At 44.9% G+C, this 16,763-nt stretch overlaps 1 protein-coding gene across 1 annotated transcript in view; it reads right to left on the minus strand.

The window, feature by feature from the left end:
* Window positions 1-16,471, minus strand: part of LOC147012849 (5-hydroxytryptamine receptor 2B-like) — a 40,405-nt gene extending 23,934 nt beyond the window's left edge. The window contains exon 1 of the mRNA XM_085854131.1: window positions 15,732-16,471. Coding sequence (XP_085710257.1) covers window positions 15,732-16,236 — 505 coding nt within the window. The 5' untranslated portion in view covers window positions 16,237-16,471. The remainder of the gene's footprint in view (window positions 1-15,731) is intronic.
* Between the last annotated feature and the right edge of the window lie 292 nt (window positions 16,472-16,763).

Consider the following 16,763-nt stretch of genomic DNA (forward strand, 5'->3'; position numbering starts at 1 on the left):
TCGAGGCTCCACAGCACGAACCAGCGATCCGATTTCGATGAAACTTTGCCAACAGGTGCCATATGGTCTGGGAATGTGCGCGTTTGAATTTCGTTGCCCAGCAACCACCCGTTGCTGTGCAGCAGCCAAAAAACCACGTGCAGTATTTTCAGTACTTGTCCTTCAGTTTTGAATGTGGAGAAACGAGACTTCGGAATTAAACACTTCGAGATATTTAGAAAATTTTACTCGAGCCGATTTTTGGTTGAGGTTTTATTTTTTAAATGGTAGTCCTTCAAAAATCGGGTGTCTATTCACCGTCATTTTTTTATGAGGGGCTTAGGAAAGTGGCCGGAGCTTAGGGAAAGTGGACGTGGTTGATGAAAAGTGGGAGTGGCGTAGGAAAGTGGGCGTGGCTTATAGAAATTGGCCGTGGCTTATGAAAAATATTGTGTGGCTCAGGAGGTGTGGTCAAACAAGAGCATTGAGAGAAGTTTATCGGGTTTTCCGTGTGTGTGTGTGTGTGTGTGTGTGTGTGTGTGTGTGTGTGTGTGTGTGTGTGTGTGTGTCTCTCTGCAACTCGAGGCTCCACAGCACGAACCAGCGATCCGATTTCGATGAAACTTTGCCAACAGGTGCCATATGGTCTGGGAATGTGCGCGTTTGAATTTCGTTGCCCAGCAACCACCCGTTGCTGTGCAGCAGCCAAAAAACCACGTGCAGTATTTTCAGTACTTGTCCTTCAGTTTTGAATGTGGAGAAACGAGACTTCGGAATTAAACACTTCGAGATATTTAGAAAATTTTACTCGAGCCGATTTTTGGTTGAGGTTTTATTTTTTAAATGGTAGTCCTTCAAAAATCGGGTGTCTATTCACCGTCATTTTTTTATGAGGGGCTTAGGAAAGTGGCCGGAGCTTAGGGAAAGTGGACGTGGTTGATGAAAAGTGGGAGTGGCTTATAGAAATTGGCCGTGGCTTATGAAAAATATTGTGTGGCTCAGGAGGTGTGGTCAAACAAGAGCATTGAGAGAAGTTTATCGGGTTTTCCGTGTGTGTGTGTGTGTGTGTGTGTGTGTGTGTGTGTGTGTGTGTGTGTGTGTGTGTGTGTGTGTGTGTGTGTGTCTGCAACGCGAGGCTCCACAGCACAAACCAGCAAACCGATTATTTTTCAAATGGTAGTCCTTCAAAAATAGGGTGTCTATTTACCGTCATTTTTTTATGAGTGCCAGTTGGCAAAATACACAATAGGAAAAATCTTGCCAGGCAGAGGAACAATTGTATGTGAACCAATACGCCTTGGCAATGAATCTTCGTCGGTGGATCGGTCAGAATGAAAAGCATCGTATCCAGCGCTTCGATCCTAGCGAATCCCTCGTCGCCCACCGGCTTGTTTTGTCTGTTTGTGACTTGTGAAAATGGAAGATTTTTCAAGTATATTGGTTGGGAGTGTGTGTTATTCTGTCTGTGTGTTTGTTTGTATGTCAATTTCCTACAGGTCACAATTTTAAACCAATCTTCATGTAACTTCACCACCTGGTAGATTTGTTCATAAGCAAGAAGCCTATTGTTTTTGAGGTCAAAAAGTCAACAAATATATTAAAATTGTAGAATCTTCAATTTTCTCTGATTGACTTAAAATTTGAACAGGATTTGCAGATCAGGTTGCTGAATTCAACCAGCATTTTTTTTGAGGTGAACATAGGCCAAAAGGTCAACATAGGCCAAATTTCTAAAATTGTCAATTTTCATCCAATTGACTTGAAGTTTGAAGAGAATTTGCATATTTGGTCATGTAATTGAACCACCAATTATTTTTAAGGTCAAATTGAGGATTTTATTAATCTCACCTAAGTTGTAGACCTTTGGCCTATGTTGACTTTTTGGTCGATGTTGACCTCAAAACTAATTGGCTCGTTGAAATGAGTGACCTGAAATATAAATCCTCTTCAAATTTCAAGTCAATCGGATAAAAATTGAGGATTTTAGAAACACCACCTAAGTTGTTGACCTTTTGACCTTTTAACCTCAAACACAATAGGCTTCTTCCTGCACCATGTGGTGAAGTTTCGTGAAGATCAGTTTAAAATTGCGACCTGTGGGCGATAAACAGACAAACAGACAGAATAACAAAATCGACGAACCAACATACTTGAAAAATCTTCGAATTTGCAAGTAACAAACAGGCAGAAAGGGGTGAAAACATAACCTCCTTCACCTTCGGTGGCGAAGGTAAATATAACAATAAATTTAAAGAAGTTGTTCCTCGATCATAAACTGACAATCATAAACTGATAAGACAGACAGAAGGATGGACGGATGGTCATTAACTAATTGCTTAACCGCACTTTTCGCTTCGTGTGTGAAAATGATTATTCGCGTGTGGGACCTAATTATGAATTGAAATAAATAACAATTCCTAACCCCCAAACTATGTGCCCCAGATCACACTTTTACAAACAATAGGAATTACAAGTGAGGACTTCCCTTTGCTATGCGTGGAATGGAGAGTGATGGTGCAGCCTGTTATGGAAGCAGGAGCGAGACGACGAGAGCCAGCGTCGAATAGAGAGACAAAGTCAAGGTAAGCCAGCCATGAGGAGTGCCCAAGATAATGAAAGCCATCGATGAAAAAGAGTAGAAGAACGAGGAAAGCCAAGAGCTATCCTCTTTTCACAAAAATTCCACGACCACTTTCCTACGTGCTTCCAGAACCAGTCCTCGTGACTCTCTGTCCTTTTCCACACATAACTTCTTCTTCTTCTTCTTCTTCTTCTTCTTCTTCTTCTTCTTCTTCTTCTTCTTCTTCTTCTTCTTCTTCTTCTTCTTCTTCTTCACACGAGTCCTTCTGGTCTGCCCTCCACACTCTGAGACCGCCTTTGCCTGTCATCGCTTGCATGCACTGGCCAGACAGATCATGATCGGTTGTTGAAAAGCACGTAGCGCTTTCCTATGAGCGTTTTTGTGATGGAAGTCCTCACCTAGCCCCACCTGCAAACAGGTGTTTATGCATACAATATTACCTGAACTACACTGTCTATAAATTACATATGCTGCCTCTTCAGCATCATGTGTAACAAGAGGACTTACTCTGACAGGTCCGTGGTACATGGCGATCTAACCTACTCAAAACACACGAACCATGTTACTCTGACCACAGTCCAGCTATGGACCAGGATGACAGTTTATAGCTGGGTTAGGATATATTATTTAAAAATTTCCCCTTTCCTAATAACAATATTTAAATTATCACTTCTTCCCCTTCCCGTCCTCCCATTCATACAGACCATGTTTATTTATTTATATATTCATTTTTTTAAAATCTCAATTGAATGTCTACTTGCTCCTCTCCCTGTTATGTGTGGGTTCAAACCCCATGATCCCGAGTCATTTTGTTCTTTCATTCACCTCACTATAAGAAAATATAAAAGGTGTCTCCCAGTGGGGTTATGGATAAACTCAATTTGAACTTCCACAGCTTGTACCGGTTCCTACACAGACAAAACACTGGTGTCATTATTTCTTTCTTTAAATGTCGTTATTGGTGCATTTGTAGGTTGTACTTGTGACGTCACACATGGAAGCCTGAATTCCATCCATCCATCCATTGGGACCATACTCTGTGCAGAGCATCGGTGCTGCCTAAGCAGTCTCCTTGGTTATTGGGTACAATTCTGGATAAGTCACCACTCGAACACAGGATACTAGCATGCTGGCACTCATTTTGCCAACCTCGGAAGGATGACAGGCAGAGTCAAACGCACCTGGTATTAATTCAACAGCCGAGTGGGATTTGAACTAATTTGAACTCAGGATCCTAGGATTCCAAGCCCACCACCCTAACCATTAAGCCAACACCAGGCATAAGCCTGAAATGTCCATCTCCATCACTATGTGGTGAATTTCACGTTTGCTCTCTTGTTTCAGGAAAATAAGTTTGTTTTTCAATTGCATCAATGCACCTTTCCCATTAAACGGTTTATAGTCACAGATCAGTTTTGAATTATTACAGAAGCTGTGACATCAACGACTGTTTTGGGGATTATAAAGGAGAGAATGGATTTGCACCGTGACCTTTTAACATGTAGTTTATAAATACTCGTGAACAGGTCCAGATATTCACACGGAAGAGGTACAAATGCAATCGAGACGGCTTTATCGTGCCATTTCGCAGAACTAAATGTAACTCAGGCATGTTTAATTGCTTGTTTTGCCAAATGCAATGTACAAAATTAAAGTGTTATGTGCAAAATTAATAAAAAGAAAAGATCAATTAGGTTGTAGAAAAGGAACAAATGCATGAAATTTTGTTTTTGTTTTTCAATTTGGGAATGATAAAAAAAGGACCATTTTGTTCTGTCCCTCCATCCATCCATTGGGACCATACTCTGTGCAGAGCATTGGTGCAGTTGAAGCAGTCTCTTGGGCACAATCCTGGACGGGTCACCACTCCAACACAGGATACCAGCAAGCTGGCACTCATTTTGCCAACCTCATAAGGATGACAGGCAGAGTCAAACCCACCTGCCATTAATTCAACAGCCAAGCAAGATTTGAACTCAGGATTCTCAGATCCCAGGCCCACCACCCTAACCATGAAGCCAACACCAGGCATATGTTGTTCTGTCTGTCTATGATGCTCATACCTCACACCTTTCAGTCATCCCACAGGTGTGTGTTGAGGTAGGACACTTATCTTTGAATAATGCCTAGTCTGGGTTTTATTTTCCACCCAACTATTAATTTGCTTCACACTCTTCTCTTGTCTACTCTTCATGAAAGACAGCGTGGGATCTTTAATGTCGAGCAACTAATGCTACAAAACGGGATTTCCAGTTTAACGTACATTCGATGGACGGCACACTTTTTGATGTGACGCACCGGATCTGCGAAACACCAATCCCACCAGTTTATTGTGGGGCCAGTAATCAAATTCAGACTAGACATAGTAGTGGGGCAACTTAGCTAAATATAGCATAACAATTGTGCATTTTGTGAGGAAAGCACCAAATTTGGCACACTAGTAGCCTATCATATTATGAACAGATTTGGATATTGGGCCATCTCAAATTCAGCCGCTGATGGCTGTGGCAGCCATTTTCCACTGCCATCAAAAATTTTGAGATGGCCCAATATCCAAATCTGTTCGTAATATGATGGGCTACTCGTGTGCCAAATTTGGTGCTTTCTTAACAAAGTGCACAATTGTTATGCTGAGTTGCCCCACTATAGTAAAAGTAAGTATGTGATATCATCTCATTGAACAACAGAAAATGACATGTTTCTATCTCCTGCCTCTCTGTTATAAATATTTAGTTCCTTGTAGGTGGCAGAGAAAGTTGAAATTTTGCAAACTGCTTCAACTCAAAGCCAATATCCCAAGAAAAAAAACCTCACAAAACCATCGGAAATTGTCCATAAACGAAAATATCCACGAATAAGAGTTAGCCAGTGCAGGCTCTGTCTGCCTACAGCTGGTAAAAAACAAAACATGGAGCTGACAATGGAAGGTGACTAGGCAACGGTAACAAGCACTGCTTCGGACTCTTGTTTTGTAACCTTTGCTGTATTTACAGAAAAATTACTCTAGCTGTAAACTTTTAAATAAGGAGCTCATTCTAATCACTAATTGTTGAATTTTTGTATACTTAGTCAAGGCTCGTATCAGAGATAACACAGAACATATAACAAAGGGGGCAGGAGAGGAGAGGAGACGAGACAGGGAAGCACAACAACATTTGGGAAAAGGGACATGAGGAGATCTGTGGAGGGAAGAGGGAAGGGGTGGTGTACACGGGGTAAACAAGATGGACACCACAGGGACTTTCAGTCAGGAAAGCAGGGAATATGAAGGAGGTAGGTTTGGGGTGGGTTAACGGGGGCAGAAAAGATCATGGTTTTGGATGGGAGAAGATATGAGATGGTGGTGAACAGCAGATTTGAATACCTGGAGGGAAGAGTGGAATTGAAGAGAGTGTGGGAGTTTGTTCCAGAAGTGGGAAAAAAGAAGAATGAAAGAGTGAAGGTGAGCAGTGATTCTTGATTTTGGTAGCTTACGAGAAGGGGATTGCTAGTGGACCTTGAGTGCAGTGCGGAAATATGGGGGGTCAGCACAGACAGGGTGTGAAAGGCCAGAGAGGCGTCAGTGGAAGACAGAAAGACCACCAACCTGCCTGTGGTGAGAGAGTGAAAAACCCAAAGACTCAGCCTCATCGCAGGAGATACCAATGATCCTAAAAGCCTTAGTTTCCACAGCGTGAAGCTGAACTATTATGTGTGAGGCAGGAGCACCAGCCCTGAGGGGAGAGCAGTACTCCATCAGGCTGCAGATGAAAGCTTTGTATGTGGTAAAGAGCTCAGGTGTGCCAAGGAAGGACTTTTCAAAATTTTTTATCCAGGTCTGCAGAGAGTGAAGCGGCTGCTGCCTGCCAATCTGAGGGATGAAATGTTATGGCAGAGAAAGGGTGGAGTCATCAGCAAAATGATAAAAAGGATTTTCCAGAGAGTCGGAGAGATCATTGATGAAGATGACATTAGAAAAATTACAAGGCCCAGAACACTGCCAAGAGGAACTCCAGCCTGGAGAGGAAGAAGAGATGACAGAATTCCATTGACAGTCACACGTTGACGATGACAGTAGAGGAAGTTTGCGAGCCATGAGTGGAAATGGGCTTGGATACGATAAGATAAGAGGAGAGTTTGGTGAGCAGGGCAGGGTGCAGGAATGTATTGAAAGCTTGCGTTATGTCTAGGAAGATGGCTCTGATCTCATGTCTGGCATTGAGGATTGTTGGGAAAGCAGAAACAGCATGTCCCAGGTAGAATGACCTGACTGAATCCAAATTGATGATTGATGATTGAAGATCAAACTATTAGAGAAGAGGAAGGATTTAATGTCTGAAGCGTTGATGGATTCAATAACCTTGCTGATGATTGGGAGAAGGCTGATTGGTCTGTAGTTGCAGGGATCTGTTTTTGCACAATTTTTATGCAGGGCAGTAATGTTTGCAGATTTTCAAGTGGATGGCAGATGACCTTGATCAAATGAGAGGGTGAATAGAACAGAGAGAGGGTGAGCAAGAACAGCAGAGCACGTTTTAAGGACACATGGGTTGATGCCGTCTGGACCATTTGCAGAGTCAGAGTCGAGGTTTGACAGCAAACTCTACACCTTGTTGGGAGAAAAAGAAGCAGAGTTCAGGAGCAGCTGGGTGTAGCCAGGTAAGGCGGGTACACAAAGTGATCGGTTTGGGACACAAGATGTAGAAGCAAACACAGAGTTTAGGCATTCAGCCTTTTCACATGGTGTCAGCTGTGCAGCCATTTGAGGTAATGGAGAGGATAGAGGGGGAACACCAGAAACAGATTTAATTAGAAGGGTACTCGTTACAGCGCATATTTCCATCACGCAATGCCGAATCGACTGGAACATATCGGGCCGAATACATTTTTGAAATATCATGCTATGTATCGTTTTTGGCCCTATATCTCAATGGTGAAGAATCATTTTCAAAATTAAATAATTCTCGTACCCAGATCCAGATTCGGATCTTCACCAAGATCGAATCAATTTGTCATGTTCACACACCCAACTGGTCCACCAAGTTTCATCCGAATCCGTTAACAACTTTTAGAGATATCATGCTATGTATTAGTTTAACCCTTTCTCTCAATGGTGAAGAATTAATGAAAAAATTTAATAATTCTCGGATCCAGATCCAGATTCAGACTTTCACTAAAATAAAATCAATTTGTCGTGGTCACACACCCAACCCGTCCACTAAGTTTCATTTGAATCCGTCACAACTTTTAGAGATATCGTGCTATATATTCATTGGCCCTATCTCTCAATGGTGAAGAAGCACTGAAAAAAATTCTTGTAGTTGGATTCGGATCCGGATCTTCACCAAAATCTAATCACTTCGTCCTTGTCACACACCAAACGGTCCGAGAGGCCCGCGCCAAAAGGCAAGAGGAACTGCTTTTTCCTGTCTGCTATCGGCTTTATGAGGAATGACTTGACGAGCTGTTCCTCCTTGGCCGTGGATCCAGCATGCAGGTCATCCCCAGGTTCATCCTGAATCCAACCACAAAGCTTCTGACTGTCCTTACTCCCTGCACAGCTCAACCATGTCTTGTCATCCCATCGATCCACCTGCAGAGTCCAACACCCAGATTTGGCTTAATCTGGTGTACAGGCCAGGCCTGGATTTGCAGACTGGACCTTGTGAAAAACCAGCTGGAACACACACCGGATCTTTCTCTCCTGTGCCGTCGACCATACAGGGGCTGGATGCACCGAGGCTGCGTGCGTGAGCAGTGCTGATAGGAGTACGTCGCCGCCATCTTGCCACGCTGCATGCTCGAGCTGGGCGCTCGAATCCGGCGACATCGGCTTGTCACGAGCCGCACTCGTGCCTTCCACACTCTTCCTCTTGTCCATGAGGCACCACCAAGTACTCCATGTCTTGTATGCATGTTGTCCATGCCTAGGGTTTATTTTGCTATGGCCCCCATGCGAAACCCGTATCCGTAGCTCCCTAGATAAGAGCGGGTTATAGATGAATGATAACGTTATCGTGAATGCTTTGCTTGTGTCATGTTCCTCGATGTTTCCCCAATAAATCTGGCTGATTCATACGAAATTTGCCACCCTGAATTTATTCGTGTCGTGCTGAAGAACAATCGCTCGATTTGTATTTAAAACCAAACTGGCTCTGGACTGCGGCAGACTTCGCTCGGTCTCTGATCAAAGCCATTCTGTAGCCGGGGTGTATATCCCCAACTGGCAAGGCACAGGGGTACTTTGGTATCGTGATCTGAGGCGCGTGACCCGAGACCTGTGCCGAACTAGCCGGCGTTATAACCCCTGAGACGGCGATGCTGTTAAGCGCCGCCAAATCTTCAACAATATAACTAGGCCAATGTACCTATTTACTTTAAGCAAACAAGGCAATGTTCCCTCCTCCGTAGATAGACAAGAAAATGTGAAATTTCCAAAGCAATAAACTTTTCTATTTTTCCTTGTTTGGAGAATTATATCGAGTAAACAAAAAATTAGGAATGTGCCAAAATTCACCAGCTTCATTGAGACATATGATTTAATGCATTCACTGCAAGACCTCACGCCCTGTCCCCCAGATGGACTGCTTATCCTTAGCGTCTGCCAGATCTATGTCTATATTTTTGGAGGCTTCACGAGGTGCTCTACAGGAAATCAAAGCAAATCTGGTGAAAACAGATGTTTTAAAATAAAGTTATAATGTTTGCACGGACCGCAATTGATGTACCATGTGACGTGGGCACAAACGAACAGGCAACATGACTGATTATCTGCAATGTTTATTTTACAGGCATTTGAAGTTTGTGACATCTCCAGGGTTGTTGCACGTTTAGCAATACCTCTTTTGTGGATAAAGTCATTATTTGAACGAATCATTTTATTTCATTAACTGCTGCGTGCGCAGAGAAGACCGGCTTTAAAGTTAACGGGATCCTATATGATATGCAGCAACAGCCTGGCCAGCCGGTCCTCAACCATTTAAATGGTTGATGAACCATCTACCGTCTCCTCTCCAGCCTCGCCCCCCCCCCCTGTTCTCTCTGTGATTTATCCCCACCACATTTCCACAGGACGCTCAAGGTCCACCAACAACCTCCTTCTGGTAAAACTACCAAAATCTCGAATCACTGCTCACCTTCATGCTTTCATTCCTCTTTTTCCCCGCCTTTGGAATAAACTCCCTCACTCTGTTCAATCCCATTCTTCCCTCCAGGCCTTCAAAACAGCTGTTCACCACCACCTCTTATCATCCCCCATCTAAATCCTCAATCTTTTCTACCCCCGTTAATCCACCCAAGCCCACCGCCTTCAAATTCCATGCTTTCCTTCCTGAAAGTCCCTGTAATGTCCATCTTGTATATCCCGTGTTCCCCGCCCAATCCCTCTCCCTTCCACAGATATCGTAATGTCTCTGTTCCCCACTGTTTTGTCCTTCCCTCTCCCGCCCCTCTTGTTCCATTCCCCCTTGCTGTGCATTGTGTGTTAGCTCTCATACGAGCCTCGACAGGGCATACAAAAAAATGGGTGCTTCATTCAGTGCTTCAGCCACTAGCTGAGCACCCAACAGTCGACAATGGTACTGCATTACATCATTCTGAGCGAATCGTTCACTCACTGTGGACGCTTTTGCTGCACCACGTCATCCTGAACAAGTAGTTCGTGCTCCAGCATCCTGAGCGAGTGGTTCGTGCTCCAGCATCCTGAGCGAGTGGTTCGTGCTCCAGCATCCTGAGCGAGTGGTTCGTGCTCCAGCATCCTGAGCGAGTGGTTTGTGCCTGATCATCCCCGTCATCTTGTTTGGGATGGTGGACACTGACTCCGAGGTGTCCTCAGCATTCCTCATAATGAAGGGGATCAGGGGCTTGTTGATGTCGCCAGCAGCCTCATGACATTCTGCTTTCTTTTCGTGAAGAAGCTTCTTTGCTGCCACATACATTGGGAGAGTTCAACCCTGTGTTTGCTGAAGCAAGCAGGTTGGCTGGGTTATTGTTGCGAGCTGTTTTTACTCAATCTCCCGAAGAAGGAGGTGTCATCGCTTCCACTGTACTTGCAGAGTGTCATCATCGCCTTGCAAGCTTTGGCACTGCGTCATGAAACCAGTTCCTCTTCCACCTCAATGTTTCTAAACGAACCTATTTTCTATAACCCCCTTTTTGCAGCCATTCCTTCTTCAAGGACCTTTGTCCAGCACTTTGTGGGGTTAGAATTTCTTTCTGTCCATAATTTGTTGGACTTTCAAAGAAAAAGATGGAAGTCTGGTCACAAAATATCTGCCAATTCTGGTTTCAGGTCAATTCGGATTATTGGCCAGATTTTTTTTTTGGCAATCTTACGGGCTTTAAATAATCTTGGAATACAAAATTCAGGAGCCTTTTTGGATCTGGTGGTGTATATTTACATGTATATACATTTACATGCAGTACATGCATACATACATACATACATACACCATAATATTCTGTAGATTAACATAAATAGTCTATGATCCAAATTTTAACGACAATTGCAAATATTAAAGGAGTTGTTGATTTTTTTGTTTTTTTTAAATGTGTATATTTTATTTAACATTCTTCTAAGACTTCATCTTAATGTGGTACATGTGTCCCATTACTCCTGAAAGTCAATAACATTCACGCTTCTGTATTATTTTGCTGAGGTTGCTTCGTGTTGTGGAAAAAAAAATTGATTATTATATTGAACTTTCAATCAGCCAAAGTGCATGAGGTACCAATCCATAAGAACCACCTTGAACACAATACTCTTCTCTCCTCTCCACCTCACCTCTCTCACCACTCCTCTAACCACCTCACCTCTCTCACCACTCCTCTCCACCTCACCTCTGTATCTCCACTTTATCTGAACTCGATCTCAAATTTTATTTTCTCAATTTGTTCCACTCCTCTCCACCACCCACTTCCTTGCATATGCATAATGTAGATGATTTTATGGAACAAATACAAGGCATATTCACTGCTGGTACAATATTACACAAACGAATGGAATGATTATGCTCATAATTATCTGCTTCCAATGATAATTATACTGTAATTACTCACCTCTGCCCTTTGTAGATTTGTTCTATAAAATATATATATATATATATATATATATATATATATATATATATATATATATATATATATATATATATATATGATTTTGTTGCGATAATATTGCCTTTTGATAATTGCATGCAATTTACATTTTTATCCGATGACATCATGGTAGCTCTGAAATGGTCACATTGGATTGCAAATGCTTCCATTACCTACCAGACTTTTATTTTTTTGTATACATTGTTGAGGCTTGTATGAGAGTTAACACACAACGCACTGCAAGGGGGGCATGAGACAAGAGGGGCGGGAGTGGGACGGACAAAACAGTGGGGGACAGAGACATTAGCAGATCTGTGGAAGGGAGAAGGATGGGGCGGGAACACCGTGTATACAAGATGGACATTACAGGGACTTTCAGGAAGGAAAACAGGGAATTTGAAGGAGGTGCGTTTGGGGTGGATTAACGGGGGTAGAAAAGATCGAGGATTTGGATGGGGGATGATAAGAGGTGGTGGTGAACAGCTGTTTTGAAGGCCTGGAGGGAGGAATGGGATTGAAGAGAGTGTGGGAGTTTATTCCAAAGGTGAGGAAAAAGAGGAATGAAAGATTGAGGGTGAGCAGTGATTCGTGATTTTGGTAGTTTTACCAGAAGGGGGTTGTTTGCGGACCTTTAGCGTCCTGTGGAAATATGGTGGAGACAAATCGCAGACAAAGCAGGGGGGGCGAGACGAGAGAGGAGACGGAAGAAGACAGAAAGACCACCGACCTGCTTGCGGGGAGAGAATGAGAGGCCCAAAGACTCAGACTCATCGCGGGAGATGCCAATGATCCTAAATGCCTTGGTTTCCACAGCGTGAAGCCGAGAAAGGTGGGAGGCAGGAGCACCAGCCCAGAGGAGAGAGCAGTGCCCCATCAGGCTGCAAACGAAAGCTTTGTATGTGGTCAGGAGCTCAGGTGGGCCGAGGAAGGATTTTGCACGACGGAGGATTCCCAGTCAACGACTGGCTTTGGAGGCCAGGTTGGAAATGTGGCTTTCCCAGGAAAGATCATGGCAGATAGTGAGACTCATAAGCTTGAATGAAAGGACTTCTTCCAGGGGATTGTTGAGAAAGTAGAATGGGGGGGGAGCGGGTGGGGGGTTTCCAAACGGTCCTTTCAGAGAGACATAGTGAGAGTGTGATATTTGTCTGGATTGAAACACATGTTCCACATGTTGGACCAGTTTGTGATTTTACCCAGATCTACAGTGAACGAAGAAGCTGCTACTTGCCAGTCTGAGGGATGACAGATGGTACGGCAGAGGATGGAGTCATCAGCAAAGAGATATAGAGGATTTTCCAGAGAGTCGGAGAGATCATTGATGAAAACCAGAAAAATAACAGGGCCCAGGACACTACTTTGAGGAACTCCAGCCTGGACAGGAAGAGGGGATAAAAGAACTCCATTTAGGGCTACACGTTGGCTGTGACAGGAGAGCAAGTCTGTGAGCCATGAGTGGAGATGGCCTTGGATACCATAGGAAGAGAGTTTGGTGAGTACGGCAGGGTGCCAGACTGTGTCAAAAGCGCGCGATATGTGTAGGGATATGGCTCTAATTTCATGTCCGGCATTGAAGACCTCCATCCATTGTTGGGAGAGCAGAAGCAGCATATCCAGGGTGGAGTGACCCGTTCTGAAACCAAATTGATGATCGGAAATCAAGCCATTGGAGAAGAGGAAGGATTTAATGTCTGAAGCGATGATGGATTCCATAAACTTGCTGATGATTGGGAGAAGGCTGATTAGTCTGCAGTTGCAGGGATCTGTTTCTTCAACTTTTTTATACAGGGCAGTGATGTTTGCTGTTTTCCAAGCAGTTGACAGATGACCTTGAGCAAATGAGAGGGTGAATAGAACAGAGAGAGGGTGAGCAAGAGCAGAGGAGCAGGTTTGTAGGACACGTGGGCTGATGCCATCTGGACCGGTTGTAGAATCATCTGAGTCGAGGTTTGACAGCAAGCTCTCCACTTTATTGGAAGAAAAGGACACAGAGTCCAGGGACAGTTGGGTGCGACTGGGTAAGGTGGGTACAGAAAGTGATGGGTTTCGGACACAAGATTTCGATGCAAACACCGAGTTTAGGCATTCAGCCTTTTTACGTGCGGTATCAGCAGCGCGGCCATTTGAGGTAAGGGAGGGGATGGAGGGGAAACATACACCAGAAACAGATTTGATTAGATGCCACCAGGATTTTGAGGAGGGAGAGAGGTTTGAGAGTTCAGACTTGAGCTTTGAAAGATGTTGTTTTCTGACTCTCCTGGAGGTAGATACACACTTGTTCCAAGCTTTATGGAAGGAACTGAGATTGCCCTCAGTTGGGTTTGCTTTCCATGAGGCAAAGGCAAGTTGTTTTGGGACAACTGCCTCGCCATAAGCTTCAGTGAACCATGGGCGGGAGGAAGGTTGGACAATTGAAGACGAGAGGGGATAAATCTGTGTATGAGAGAGAGCTTACAGGGGGCATTGCATCAGTGGCACACTGCATTAGTGACTTGGAAAGCTGTTTCATGCTCAAGCTTAAAACCACGAGCAAGAGTGGGAGAGGGGAAAATCAAACAAAGTCGTGGGACAATGCGGGGCTTGATACCATAGACCACATCATACCACATCCTTCACAATATTAAGACCACAGTGATGAAGAAGAAGAAAGGTATTTACAGAGCAATGTAAGTTCCACCGGTAGGGATAAGGGTGGGTCGGCGGCTAGCTAGAGGAAGATCGTGCAGCAAGGAGCAGGGGTCAAAGTGGAAGGAGAGGAGGGAGGGGGTGGGGGGCGGGTTAAGCACCCAATTGACTCAGTCTTCTTCTCTCATGTGCAGCATGCAGATCGTGTTATATCACTGCCCAGGAGCGTGGTTATGCCACTGATGCAGTGCCCCCTGTAAGTTAGAGCAGGAATTTTGTAATTCACAGAGGGTGCCGTAGAAAAAGCACCAACCCTTCATCGAATGACACCGTGGTATGTTTGACGTCCACCATCCAATGCTGGGAGATGGGATACCTGGTTTCAAGTCCTTCCGAAGGACTGTATATTAACTGATACAACGTCATGTGGCGAAGCAAGAATCAGTTAATAATTGTGTCGGGAATCGAACCCAAATGAAGCTCCAAGGTAAATGCGCTCCACCTGTGCCATCCTGCCAGGAAGGACTCCTTCTGGATCAATACAGTTCGAAAATCTTATATTTCAAAAAAAATCAATGAGATTTTCGAGGCAAGAGGGTCTCCTTAACCCTCTTTACAAGGCAAGAGGGTCACCTTAACCCTCTTTACAAGGCAAGAGGGTCTCCTTAACCCTCTTTACAAGGCAAGACGGTCTCCTTAACCCTCTTTACAAGGCAAGAGGGTCTCCTTAACCCTCTTTACAAGGCAAGAGGGTCTCCTTAAACCCTCTTTACAAGGCAAGAGGGTCTCCTTAACCCTCTTTACAAGGCAAGAGGGTCTCCGTAACCCTCTTTACAAGGTAAGAGGGTCTCCTTAAACCCTCTTTACAAGGCAAGACGGTCTCCTTAACCCTCTTTACAAGGCAAGACGGTCTCCTTAACCCTCTTTACAAGGCAAGAGGGTCTCCTTAACCCTCTTTACAAGGCAAGAGGGTCTCCTTAACCCTCTTTACAAGGCAAGACGGTCTCCTTAACCCTCTTTACAAGGCAAGAGGGTCTCCTTAACCCTCTTTACAAGGCAAGAGGGTCTCCTTAACCCTCTTTACAAGGCAAGAGGGTCTCCTTAAACCCTCTTTACAAGGCAAGAGGGTCTCCTTAACCCTCTTTACAAGGCAAGAGGGTCTCCGTAACCCTCTTTACAAGGTAAGAGGGTCTCCTTAAACCCTCTTTACAAGGCAAGAGGGTCTCCTTAACCCTCTTTACAAGGCAAGAGGGTCTCCTTAACCCTCTTTACAAGGCAAGAGGGTCTCCTTAACCCTCTTTACAAGGCAAGAGGGTCTCCTTAACCCTCTTTACAAGGCAAGAGGGTCTCCTTAACGATTTTTCGAAGATTTTTTTGGGGGGTGGAGGAGTGGTGTGGGGATCTATGATCCCCGTTTATGGATTAACCACTGGCAAGACGCAATTGAGACCATTGTGTGGCAGGAACTTACGGAAGAGCACGGTGAGCAGTGCAATTGGCATGACAAGAACTCCGACGAGAAGGTCTGCGGCGGCGAGGGACATGAGGAAATAGTTCGTCACGGTCTGCAACTTTCGCTCAAGCGCCACCGCCATGATGACCAACACGTTGCCCGCTATGGTCCAGCCGATGATGGGTATGATGGGCAACGCTTGCCAGGCGACGTTCTTCGCGCTTTCATCGCAAACCGAGTCGTTCTGTTCCGCCGAAAACCGGGGCTCCGAAAGCACCCCTGGGGAACCTGAGGGAGCACGCATCGCAGGATGGACCTGCATGCGGGGGTGTTTGAGAAGAGCGAGGTTTATGAAGCGTAAAGAGAGCGACGGGGGCTTGGAGTCGATGAAATGGACTGAAAGCGCGGGATTAAAGCAATGGTGCGAGAGTCTCCAGGATGGCCAGAGGCGAAGCCACGTCAGGAGCGAAGGGACGGATGACGATGAGATCTCTGGGAGCCTCGACTTTTTCATCACGTCCATCGCGGAAGCATCGCTCTCTCTCGCCACCGCTCCTTTTAGCTCCTCGAGCGACAAACAAGAATTGGCAGAGCCAGACGTGGACCCGGCGCTCGTGCGCACTGAGATTGGAGTGCGACACCTTGCGCACAAGATCCTTCTTCAAAACACCATCGGGTTCGGTGCACACCTTAAGCCCCCTCCTTCTTTTCTCGACTCCCCCCGCCGTGATGACCATGCTTCTTCAGCGGAACGAGTCCGATTTGAGCCACTGCAGCTCCACCTAGGGTAGAGTCCAGAGAGCGCTTCTGGATCCATCACCTTCATCCAAATGCATCACTAATGGGAAAAAACCAAACCGTCCGCATCTCTTATTTAGTTGTCGCTCTCAGGCCCTCCTTTGTCAATTTCCCTTAATGCTCTCTGTCTCTCCTTTCAGTGCTCCCCTTCCTCAAACTGAGCTTCCCTTTGTGATGTGATGTGATGTGATGTGCATTTGGGAACATGACAATACGATGTGTTTGGTGACATGATAATAGGATGTGTTTGGT

Source organism: Eptatretus burgeri, chromosome 14, assembly GCF_056783735.1.
Source record: "Eptatretus burgeri isolate ZD-2024b chromosome 14, Ebu_testis_v1, whole genome shotgun sequence".
NCBI lineage: Eukaryota > Metazoa > Chordata > Myxini > Myxiniformes > Myxinidae > Eptatretus > Eptatretus burgeri.